This window comes from Miscanthus floridulus, chromosome 12, assembly GCF_019320115.1.
Source record: "Miscanthus floridulus cultivar M001 chromosome 12, ASM1932011v1, whole genome shotgun sequence".
In the NCBI taxonomy this organism is placed as follows: Eukaryota; Viridiplantae; Streptophyta; class Magnoliopsida; order Poales; family Poaceae; genus Miscanthus; species Miscanthus floridulus.
In genome coordinates this window covers 83,363,229-83,374,677 of record NC_089591.1, presented here as the reverse complement: position 1 = coordinate 83,374,677, position 11,449 = coordinate 83,363,229, and the positions used below count along the sequence as shown (strand labels likewise).

The following is an 11,449-nucleotide window of genomic DNA, read 5'->3' as shown; positions in this document are numbered from 1 at the left end:
CTGATTTGGTCCTTGGCTTGTTCTAATGCTTGGTACGAGTCCCCACTGAAGAGTGAACTGGGCTGGATTTCATTTAGAGCCGGCTAACCAGGCCGCCGGATCCAATAAACAGCCCATTTTAAAATTCGCAGCGCTCTATTTCCATGACGCTTCCTTTTCATCATATAAACAATAATAACAACGACAAAGTTTCACAAAATAAATTTGTCAAAAAGTTCAAACAAAATAAAGAACAATATGGACAGTGGAACAGTGTGCTTCGAGCTAATTTCATTCGATCGGTGAAACAAACCAACTTGAAGAACGTAGAATGATAGTATATCATATACATTTTCAAGAACACACTGACCACCTTTGGATTTGAAGGCAATAAATCTGAGAATCATACACAAGCACTTCTGCTCCACACGTACACTTACACAGCTAAAATCACATAACACGACGCAACACAGAGCAACAGCACATACGCATGCAGCCACATCCACATCAGGGCAGAAATCATCCAGTTCGGCGTTTCCTGATGGCGAAGGCGGCCAAGATGACGAGGAATAAGAGGACGAGCACGGCGAGGAAGGATGCCACGACGGCGCCGCTGGTGCGCTGGCAGAAGCCGTGGAACTGCATGCAGATGGGCACCCAGTTGGCGCGCAGGTTCCCCGAGTGCGCCAGGTCCACGATCGCCGCCGCCGCCGCCGCGGCGGCCGTCAGCAGCGCCGCTATGATCTGCAGGGCAACTCACCACGAAAGAACTTGTACTCAGCGATTGATCAGCGTCGTGCGGTTCTAGTGCGCCGTGCACGTACGTGGGCGTGTCGTGTTCGTGTGTGCAGTGTGGTGACGGGGTGCCGGAGCGGGAGAACGGATACCATGTCGCAGACGAGCAGGAGGTGGCGCAAGCCGATGGCCTGTGGGCGGAGGGCGATGACGGCGGAGAAGGGGAGGGACAGCACCAGGTACCCCGCCGCGATCGCGTTGGCCACCATGAAGAACCTGCAACAGTGGAAGCACACGCGCGCACGCGTTTGGCGTCAGCTCAAGTCGACATGCACTGGAATATCGCTGGACGGGCGGGCGGGCGGGCAACACCGACAGGAGCGCCGGGAAGTCGTCGAAGCGGGCGTGGAACTGGAAGAACTGGGTGAAGACGGAGAGCGTCTCGTCGGAGGTGCCAGTGGCGATGGCGGCGGCGAGGGCGGGCCCGAAGGCCGCCACCCTCAGCACGAAGTCGAGGAGCGCCACGCAGCGGCTGCCGCGGTCGGCGCGCCGGAAGAAAGGGACCCCCGTCTTCCGAGGCGCCGTCGTCGTCGCCGCCGCGGGTACCGCCGCTGACGATGCTGCTGCAGCGGGAGGAGGAGGCGCCGTGGCCACAGACGGGGCCTTGCCGTGGTCGCGGGCCACGTCGTCGATGGGGATCACGGTCGCGGCGGCGCCGGGCTCGCTGGTGCTCATGGTTGGTTGCTGCGTCGTTGGAGCTAGCTAGGCGCAGGCGGCAGGCTAGCTTCGCGTGAGGTACTGAGACTGCTGGGAGGTGCTTAGCTAGCTCGGCTGCTGGCCAGTTTGAGTTGAGGAGAGAACATTTATAGAGTCAGATGGGCTTAGCTGCCAGGAGCTGTTGGGGTGTATCTGCTCGACTGCCCGTGCATTGTGAAAGTGAAGTTAGTGAAGTTGGGTCCAGGTTGGGGTTGGGAGCTAGAGGGGTGTGGTAGTGTGGTTTAGGAATGGAGGCCGGAGTTGTTACCAACTGCTATGCAAGCGCCAATGAGCAGATAGAGTGATTGGGAGGCTTTGTTAGTGTGGGATGGGATCTAGGATGAAACGAGCAAGTGTTGTCATGTCATTGTCATCCACAAAGTCCTTTTAGCTGCAAACCTTGATATAGATCACTCACGACACCGGTCTCACTCGGTCAGGGCTTGTTTGACTACGCTCGTATTCACTTTAATCTAGAATTTAGGTGAATATGAGTGCAGCCAAATAAGATCCTGGTGGGAAGATCTTAGTGTGCGTGGCCACTGCCCAGAGGAGGCCAAGAATCACGTAGCTTTCATGTGGTGTTTACACCACAGTATCCACCACAGCTCGCTTAGTGTGTGTGTGGACCCTGGATACTGACCTTGATATGTTGTTTACACTGTAACGGCACCAATCTGTCATTTTATCTTGATCTTGACCATGGTGTTTGCTGTGAAGGACAGCGCTGCGCTCGTTCCCACGGGCCAAACTGGCTAGGGATGTAAGACGGGTTGTCCGTGAACTTACATATAGATTTAATTTTTACGGGTTCATGGATGACTAATGTCTCATATTTCTAGTTAAGTTGTGAAAGAGAATGTTTTATCTATATGTGCTCTGTATTGCCTAATACGACTAAATCAGACGTACTGGGTAATGTTGTATTGAACATTGCGTAGATCTACATAAAAACCTCCACAAAGAACTAAACATGTGCAAACCGCGTGCGGTGCATAAGTTGTATGCTTGAATTGCTGACAAACTAAACAAGCGGCCTATGCTTCGCGGTGCCCGCAGGTTACATGGCCACCTAGCCTAAACCGCATGGCAATGCCCATGCGGCCCGGCAGACTTATCCCCTTAGGACCCCGTTCGTTTTTCTCGGAATCGTGGCATGAATGATTTTCACATGGAACGATAGGCTAATTTATATAGTGATTGAATAGCCGGAACGAATCCTGACCTCGTTCCGGAACAACGAAGACTTGAGAAGGTTTGCTTGCTGCGTAATACGAGACAGAATCGAGCGGTACGCTTGAACAATCAGACATTCTGATGGCAGTTAACTTACTCCCACAAAAATTATCTGGAGCAAGGGGTGAAAGCGTTTTAAGTCTTGAAGATCAAGAAATGGAACAACCAGAACGCTGACATTTTTTGCCTTTTAAAAGAATTCCACTATCTTATCCAGAAATATACCAATGGGAGCTAACGCATAATAAACCAAGAACAAAGACAGGGTAAAAACAACGCTTGCTGTACAGGTTTACGCACCTACCACCAGCAAAGATGGACATGTACATCAGCAATCCCTTTTTTTTTTACGTTTCCCTTCTTTTGTTTCAGTAGGACCAAGAAAAAAGTTTTACTTTCTTCTCCCCATTAATTTCCTGTCTGCGGCACTTATTCACCTTGGATGTCTTTGTCCTCTCTTTCAGAGCCACTGTTGTCGCTTTCTTCCATATGTACATCCTACATGAAGATATGGACGACGGACGACGTTCCACACGCACAAAATCTGAAGAAGTTAACGAACCCCTAGCCAAATTGACAAATTAACAACGCCTGCTTCCATAGCCAATAATACTCTCTTCAAACAAGCACCTGCACCACAAAATAAAATAACGAGGAAAAGATAGTGACGTCAACATCTTTCTTCAAGATTGCTTATGGAACTTCTCGGGACCACTAAGACAGACAGCAGCATATTGATGAACTTGATAAAATTTCATGTGTTAAATGACAATTCTAGTCAAAACAAAACAAGGCAGCAGCTTCAGTACTGTTTCAAGCAACTAGCATAATCCAAACATGCCAATAGAAGAAAAAATAAAGACTCTCAGATCCCAGGGATTCGGGGACAATGCTGCAGAGCAAAAGTCCGGTATGACAGCTCAGTATCTCAGGTTTCAAAAACCACCGGGAACTAGCCAGGTCTTTTATCCTTAACAGCCAAAACTGAAACTGGGCTGTATCAGTTAGTTCTCAAAGAACTGGTTTAAGGCCATAGAATCCCCATTTGATCCCATCTTGCTAAATACTTCCTCTGGTCACGAAAACATGTAGTTTTGGAGTATATAGAAGTACATTTACTAGCTACTTAGATTACAAAATCCAAACTCCAGAACTCAAAATGTCCAAGAAATCCAATCGACAAACTGAATTTCAGAACTCAAAACAGGACGAGAAGTTACCGAGGTTACTAATTTTTAAACCCAAAACAAGAAATGGAACTCTAGCCACACCCTCATCATGAAATCCTAGATTAGCAGGCTATTTGCAAGATATGGAAAGTAGGGTATACATCTCAACAGAAAAGTAGTACTTAATTCTTTAGTAAGACATTGGGATTTCTAAAAAGTATATATACCTGAAATTATGTGCATTTTGGGGACTACAAATTTGTTCACTCTCAATGTCCACCACTGCTACTTTGCTCTAGGTTACAACCATCCCTGAGTGCTTCTTGGGCTTCATTCTCCATGCCTTGTGATAGTAGTGCTGCTGCCTGAAGATAGAATGCTGTTGACCATGTCGGAGATATTACCAGAGCATTCATTGCATCATTCAATGCCTCCTGTGGCATGCCATTCATCAGATATGACAGGCAGCGTCGAGCATAAATGGTTGGAGAAACCATTGTACCAACTTCAATGAACTGCATGATAAAGAACAATTAGAAAAGACCGGGTCAACAGAAGCCTTCAGGTAACTGCACTATGCCAGTTATAATGTAATCATGAACAGCAATACTTTTAGCGTATGTAGCCCAGAGCTATTTTCCAATAGTGTCTTAATATAGGGAACAAATTGGAAGACGTTGAACCTATATGACTCTAATCACATTCAATCATGCAACTCCAGTATCTCTGTCATATCCATATAAAATAAAAGAGCAGAACACATCAAACCTGGGAATAGAAATCAATGGCAGTAGTAAAATCCTTCTGTCGAAAAGCATTGTCACCCTTCTTTTTTGAGTTCAATGTATCTTGCATCTGATTCGTCCACATCTGAAACGAGAGCTGGAGCAAAAAAAAAAGGTATAAAGAGGATGACATAGCAGCAAATATGAACAATTTGGCTGAAAAATATATGGTAGAAACGTCAAATTATAAACCACATGATGAACCCGAAAAAATTATTCCAGCACAACGTAATCTGTGCGATTGAGATTAAATAGCACACGAAGGGCTTTTAAATGCAACTATACCAAATGAAAATCATGAAATGTAAGATAAGATTTTGATTATGTAAGTATTTAGAGTATCTGCATATGAACTAAAGTTGTTGTAGGAGACTATGAATCTAATATGCATCAGAATGACTACCGGCAAGTATTATCTATGTTTTGTTGTGAAAAAATATAATAATGGTTTGCTTATTTGAATGTATCTGATAATGTTGTATTAAAGTATGAAAAAACAATGTCATTAAACCTCTAAAGAAAATAAATAAATAAAATGAACCTCATTTGCAGTCCCCTCATCATCCTTGTAGCCCGTCTTTTCTAGAATTTCATGTATTGCTGTCAGGTCCTTTCTGGAACAAGCTTCGGCGAGAGGGGAAAGATGCAATGGTTGGATAGAAGATGCACCGCCACGTGGAATGCCCATTAGCACATAAGATGGAGTCTGCAAAAGATTTAAACATTGTCAACAAGGATGTCAAAGCATTATCTTCAGACGGGCTGAAATGGCCTGGATTAGACAGGACTGAAATTACCCGTTGCGCAATTCAATTATTTTGTCAGGCTAAATTAGGAACCGACTAAATGCTGAACACAATGTCTGGTGATTTAATGATGGGCTATCTAAAGACAATGACTGAAATGGCGCTCAAACCCATTGCATACTTTTCTCAACATAGTGCTAGATAATGCAAGCCTGAATTCAAGAATGCTAACAATAGAAAGATAAAGTATTCACCTCGACATCCCTCTGTAGAGGAGTCAATACTTGCACAAGTGATCTGACATTAGGTCGCTCACGGGGTTCATAGTGAAGGCACCTTGAAGCTAATCGCACCATTTCTGTTCCTTCCTCATTTGAAAATTGACCCTCTAAACATGAGTCTAAGAGCATATTGAAGTTTCGGTCCCTAATCAGGTCAAGGGCCTGCACATATTTGCTCCACGATCATTAGTCTGGTACAACTGATTTTTCCTTGAACGTAGAACAAATCAGGAATATAATTGTGTGAAATGATAGTTATTGTTGCATATAACGGTCACTGTTGTCTCATTATACTTTGTTCCAAAACAGGTATGTCATCAGACAACACTTTCTCACAGTGCAAAATAGTCAAGACGATAACTATACACTAGATTGCCCTTCTTATGGTCTACTAGATAAGACCAATGCTGCCATGCAGGTTGATTTGAATGAGTAACTATAACCCAATATGAGATTATCTCACATTGTTTAATGAAGGTGAAGACTGAAACCTATAGACAAAGAGTGATTTTGCAGTGTTCAACGTAACTATCTTTTTAGAAAGCAATGTAACTAAACTTTTTGCTAAATAAGTCTTCTATGGACTATGAGCTAGTCATATTCACATGAAATTGCTAGTAGATGCTGTCATATCAGTCAGCATAAGAGAGCACTTAAAACATTAAAACAAGGGCATTTCTCAAAGCATTAGAGCTCAATGTTGTTACATGGCTAGGAGGAATATGCTTCCCACTAAGAACATCAATCAGCAAGGTTCCAAAGCTGTATATGACACTTTCAGGAGTGATACGTCCTGCAGGTAAAACAAAAGACAATGAAACCTAAGGTCATTACAAAGACAAATCGTCAAAATATGAATTTGCATGTGTGATGCTCAGTAAAAATGCTCGTCATCATTTGTATCAATTAGGTTTACTTCGCAGATTAAACCATTAGTGCATGCTATGTTTTGCTCAAATCTACTATAGGTCTGCCACAAAAATGGTTCTAAATCATAACATAAAATATAATTGCACTGTATCCAGATGAACCATTGAATGACAGAGCCAAACGAGCTTCGCAAAGGTACATTAGCTTCTATAAATAACTTGCTTTAAGTGTTCCACGTGTAAAAGAACATAACAGGGTGAATAATACAATGTAGTTCCTCAGAAGCTCAGCACTAATTATTAAATCAAACTCACATCAAATTGCTACTAACCAAACTAGGTTTAGGTCATTCAAAAAGTAAGATAAGACCCACCAGTCCTCATGTATTCTGGAGGCGTAAATGCCAAATTGGTACTGTAACTTTTTCCATCCCGACTGTTCTTCATGAGGCCAAAACAGGAAAGTCTAGGGTTACAGTCCTGCATCATGTAGACAGCATAACTGTGTTACAGAACCCACTGCTGATCATGTTGAAAAAATAAATCACATGATACTCACATCATCAAACAGAGCTCTATAGGCATTGAGATCATGGTAGAGAGCACGGCCCCTGTTGGTGCAATATTCTAAAGCCTCAGCAAGACAGAGAACAACCCTTAGTCTCATGGTCCATTTCATTGATTGTGACTCCCCTGAGAAATGCACAGAGTAATATGGGGGTAATTACACTATCAATCTTGTCAGGCATTCAAAACAACGTATCAGATATTTAAGTGTCAGTTGAGTAAAATGAAAATGCATGTGATTCTCTCTAGATGTCTTGGTCCCATTAGAAGTTCAAAGAGAAAATTCACAAATAGATGCAAGATCTTGTGCAAAAACAGAAATTAATAATTAATAAACGTGATGGCATCATCCTTAATTCCCAATAGTCGAGCGACAGATTATGAATGCAAATTGTTTTGTAATGCTAAACATAACTAAAACATTGAAGGTTTTCAAAGGACTCACAGTGGAAAAGATGTTTCGCTAGCGTATCATTGGGCATGTATTCTGCAACAAGCAATCTCTCATCACCTTCACAGCAACAACCAAGCAAATTTGCTAACCTTTTGCTTCGGAGCAGGCCAACTGATCTAGCTTCTTCCTGCAAAGTACATATTTCCCAAAAGGTCAGTTTGAGTGTTCGAACATGTCCTAGAAAATTTGCACTTGCGGGTAAAGCAAATAAAATCCAATCCTACACACAAAGAAGAGGATGTTTTCCCCTATGTATTACACTACCACATGTGATGCAGAGTAAAATTAGAACAGACTAACAGAACCATAAGTGATCAAATATCTTGTGGTTAAGTCACAATTTGAAAGGCTCATAAAGCACTAGGACAAGTAGATCTGAGAGAATCAAAGATACAAAATGTGGTTGACAAAAGCTGATGGCCACTATTAAAGTGTCATCATTGAGATGGATAAAATGCTGATTCACTACAGAAATAATAAACATATAAGTTCCCCATATTTGGCACTATATCATTACTGAGATGACAACACAAGCTCTATTTCTAGCTACTAGTACATGTGTAACTTCACATTAACCAGTTCAATCTGGAAAGGGGGGCAAAAAGTGATGTTCAACAATGGACAGAATGATGGGACTCATAGCAGCTGATATGATAGCTGTCTCACACAGCACTTGTTTAGAAATGGAATCTAACAATCAAACAAAACAAAAGAGAAAATGATAGGCAAACAGGTGGTAGGTGCGGCCATTCCATTCCATTTGCAAGCCATGATAATCCATCCAAAAGCAAAATAAGTAAATAGCAAGCATACATATCATCACTGGAACAGGTACAAATCAACAACCTCCATGATAAGAGGCATTCTCAGAGCTTAGGTATGTCAACCAAAAGTTGCAAGGAATCTACAATGCCCAAAATAAACAACCAGGTAACGAACTATCAATTACACCCACCAGACGCGCATAATTAGAAAGGGTAAAAGAGAAGGCAGCTGGGATACCAGGAACTGGCGCGGGTCAGGCCAGGCAGAGCGGTTGAAGCGCTTGACAGCGATGCGGCGCTGGGCATCGAGCTTCCCCTTGTATACCACATTGGGCGCCTTCTCACCGTGCTCGGACACGATGTTCTCCACCGCAAACCCCGATGTAGCTAGCCGCAACTGCTCGAAGGTGAACTCCTGGAACGCAGGCAGGTCGTATGCCTCCTCGTCCTCCGTCACTATGAAAAGAAAAACACGCAGTCAAATTACTCCGAATTCCACGGAAAAGCTAATCCACATACCTAACAAAACCTATTTGCAGCCTAATCAGTAGCCATCAAAGAGCCCCGAAATCAGAAACAATTCCGGTAAAAACCTCAGAAGTTGTGTGAACACGCAACTGCAAATATCACCAATCGAACTGGATGGAAATCAGTGGGTGGAAGAAATCAATAGGCACTCTACTCAATCTAGCAACCATCGAAATGCGGATGTGGCAACCATACGCGAATCCGAACACCACAAATCGCATGAAAAGGGTAATCCGCGGACCTAACAAAAACCCATTTCCAGACATAATCACTAGCTATCAAAGAGCGCCGAAATCAGAAACGATTCCACTAAAAAAAGGCTCAGGAGCAGTGCGGAAACGCAACTGCAGATATCACGCATCGAACTGGATGGAAACGAATTGATGGAGGAAATCAACAAGCACCCTACTCAATCTAGCAACCATCCAAATGCGGACGTAGCGGCCATATGCGAATCCAAGTATCCAAAAATACTACTCCTGCCGACAATCTCGGTGGTGAAAAAAAAAAGTTGGAGAAGAGAAACCAAAAAAGGCAACACAAAATATCTCGGAGAAGGGAAAACCAGCCGCCAAAAACAGCAAAAGCAAAGCGCCGAGGAGGCATGGAAGGCGGAAGGCATCACGCACCAGTATCAGTCTTCTCGTGGGTAACCCCGTTGTTCGGCTTGCGGCAGCAGCAGGCGGCCTTAGACACGCAGGCGCCCATTTCGATCCACGCAAGCCCGGAGACGGAGGGCGGCGTGGGAGGAATAAAATCCGAGGCGACCTGCACGGGACGGAGCAAGCAGAGCAGCAAACCAGGGAGGTGAGAGCGGAATTCAAAGCCCGCCCGGATCTGAGCACGGGACGGGGCCGCCCGAATCCAAGCGACCAACCGAGCTGCTCACCTACGCCAAGCAAGCAGAGCGGGCGGAACCGGAGCGACGCGGCGGGAAGGGAGGAGGACGGCGACCGGGCGGTAGTGGATGGGATCTTCTCGTCTCCTCCTCTCTGCTCTCTGCTCTCTGCTGGGGAGGAGTAGCAGTTCCGTTGGGGGCGCGTCGTCCCCTGCCTGAGCGAGGAAGAGGAGAAGGGAGGAGAAGAGAAGAGAGAGGGCTGGTTCGAGTAGCAGCAGGAGTATTAGTATTTCCTGCTGGTTTATTTCGACGGGAATATTTTCTGGTATATTTATACCGACATGCCTGTACTCGGGAGCAGTGCGGGATTACCAGTTTAATCTCGTCAAATCAAGCGGTAATTTTTTTTCTAAGAAAAAAAATTCATGAGAGGCAGCATCAAATGGCGTGGAAGGGGGTAGCCGCGCCAAACCGCCGGAACGGCACGGCAAGTTGGCGACGTGCGTTTCTGCTCGGGGCGCGCGCGCGGCGGGCTCCGCGGGTGCGTTTCCGCTCGCTCGGGGCCGGGGCGCGGTGGTGGTGGCCCGGGAACGCAACAACGTGAGCCTCACGGGTCACGGCCGCCACGAAACGCACGCGGATGGGTTCGCCGGCCGGCAGCGGCAGGTGAGGACGTCTGACGCCCTCGTTGTCTCACGGAGGAAATTCGCCACACGACGTGCTGGTTTGTTTGCTCGTCTTTCTTCTGTAGAGTAGAGGTCTTTCTTCTGTAGAGAAAAAGTGGTGGCGACAGATTCAAATATCACATGTGGCCAAATGAGAAGTCCTGAGCAAATTAACCTAAAACTAATAAGGGGTCTTGGAGTGTGTAATTTTTTATATAAACAATAAAATAAAGGTTCAATGGTGGAGTGGAAATTATAGAGGTTTATGCTGATACGTGATACGAAATCTTTGTACACGCCAATATACGCAAGTGGGTGCATCATCGAAAAATGAACTGAGAAGAGAAAGAACCGGTGAAGCCACGTGCCACGATTTGTATCTTCACCGGCTCCATGCTACAGTGCTGGACAGTAATGAACAGCGCTGGATCCGGACCTGTGAAGAGCCGTGTCGGTGTTTCGAGTAAACACCAACTAGTAAATTTGTATTATTGCGCGTTTGTCTCGAATGATGTGCTAAAAAGACACAAGGTTTATACTGGTTCGGGCAGAATGTCCCTACGTCCAGTTCATGGTTGCTGCTCGTGTTATTTGCACTGAAAGATTCGTAGTAGGGGGTACAAACGGACGAGAGAGGGACAGGTCCCAAGTCTCTGATAGAAAGGTCAAACGGGTGCTGAGAGCTTGAATGCTGCTCAGTTATGTGTGACATAATGTGTGATGTGTTGAATCGATCCATCCCTTTAGTGATGTGCCATGTCTTCTCTTTTATAGACCAAGGGGGGGCAGGGATTACATATGGGAGAAAGAAGAAAAATCAGAGGCAAAGAAGGTCCTTCGAAGGTGCCGGGTCTTCCTTTTCTTTTGAGCCAGCCGTGCTGACACGGCAGATGGCGCCAGGGATAGCTCCATGTTGGGTGTCTGTCCGTTGATGACGCCGCGCTCTAACTTGATCAGCAAGTGGTCACGTCCCATCCCGCCCCGTCGGGCCGAGGTGTTGATCCGCAACCCCACAGGGAAGCGGACGGCGCAGTGACTGCACGTCTGTCACTGTAGAGGACGTGAGTCTCCTCCTGG

General features: G+C 45.4%; 2 protein-coding genes across 3 annotated transcripts; both read right to left on the bottom strand.

Annotated features, from left to right (window-relative positions):
- Positions 1-308: 308 nt before the first annotated feature.
- Positions 309-2,686, bottom strand: LOC136498066 (casparian strip membrane protein 1-like). Its single transcript, XM_066493995.1, has 3 exons — positions 1,091-2,686; positions 867-990; positions 309-723 (listed from the first exon to the last, which is right to left on the bottom strand). Exons 1-3 carry the CDS (start codon positions 1,447-1,449, stop codon positions 499-501), a joined length of 708 nt encoding a protein of 235 aa, XP_066350092.1. The 5' UTR covers positions 1,450-2,686; the 3' UTR covers positions 309-498.
- Positions 2,687-2,863: 177 nt separating this feature from the next.
- Positions 2,864-9,997, bottom strand: LOC136498065 (probable serine/threonine-protein kinase BSK3). 2 transcript variants are annotated; one of them, XM_066493993.1, is made up of 12 exons: positions 9,759-9,997; positions 9,499-9,637; positions 8,580-8,797; positions 7,569-7,704; positions 7,116-7,249; positions 6,931-7,036; positions 6,395-6,480; positions 5,661-5,849; positions 5,202-5,366; positions 4,644-4,757; positions 4,103-4,390; positions 2,864-3,336 (listed from the first exon to the last, which is right to left on the bottom strand). In XM_066493993.1, exons 2-11 carry the CDS (start codon positions 9,575-9,577, stop codon positions 4,145-4,147), a joined length of 1,473 nt encoding a protein of 490 aa, XP_066350090.1. In that variant the 5' UTR covers positions 9,578-9,637; positions 9,759-9,997; the 3' UTR covers positions 2,864-3,336; positions 4,103-4,144. The 2 variants fall into 2 exon arrangements, with proteins under 2 accessions (XP_066350090.1, XP_066350091.1); XM_066493994.1 differs by having other exon boundaries at positions 9,763-9,997.
- Positions 9,998-11,449: the final 1,452 nt, after the last annotated feature.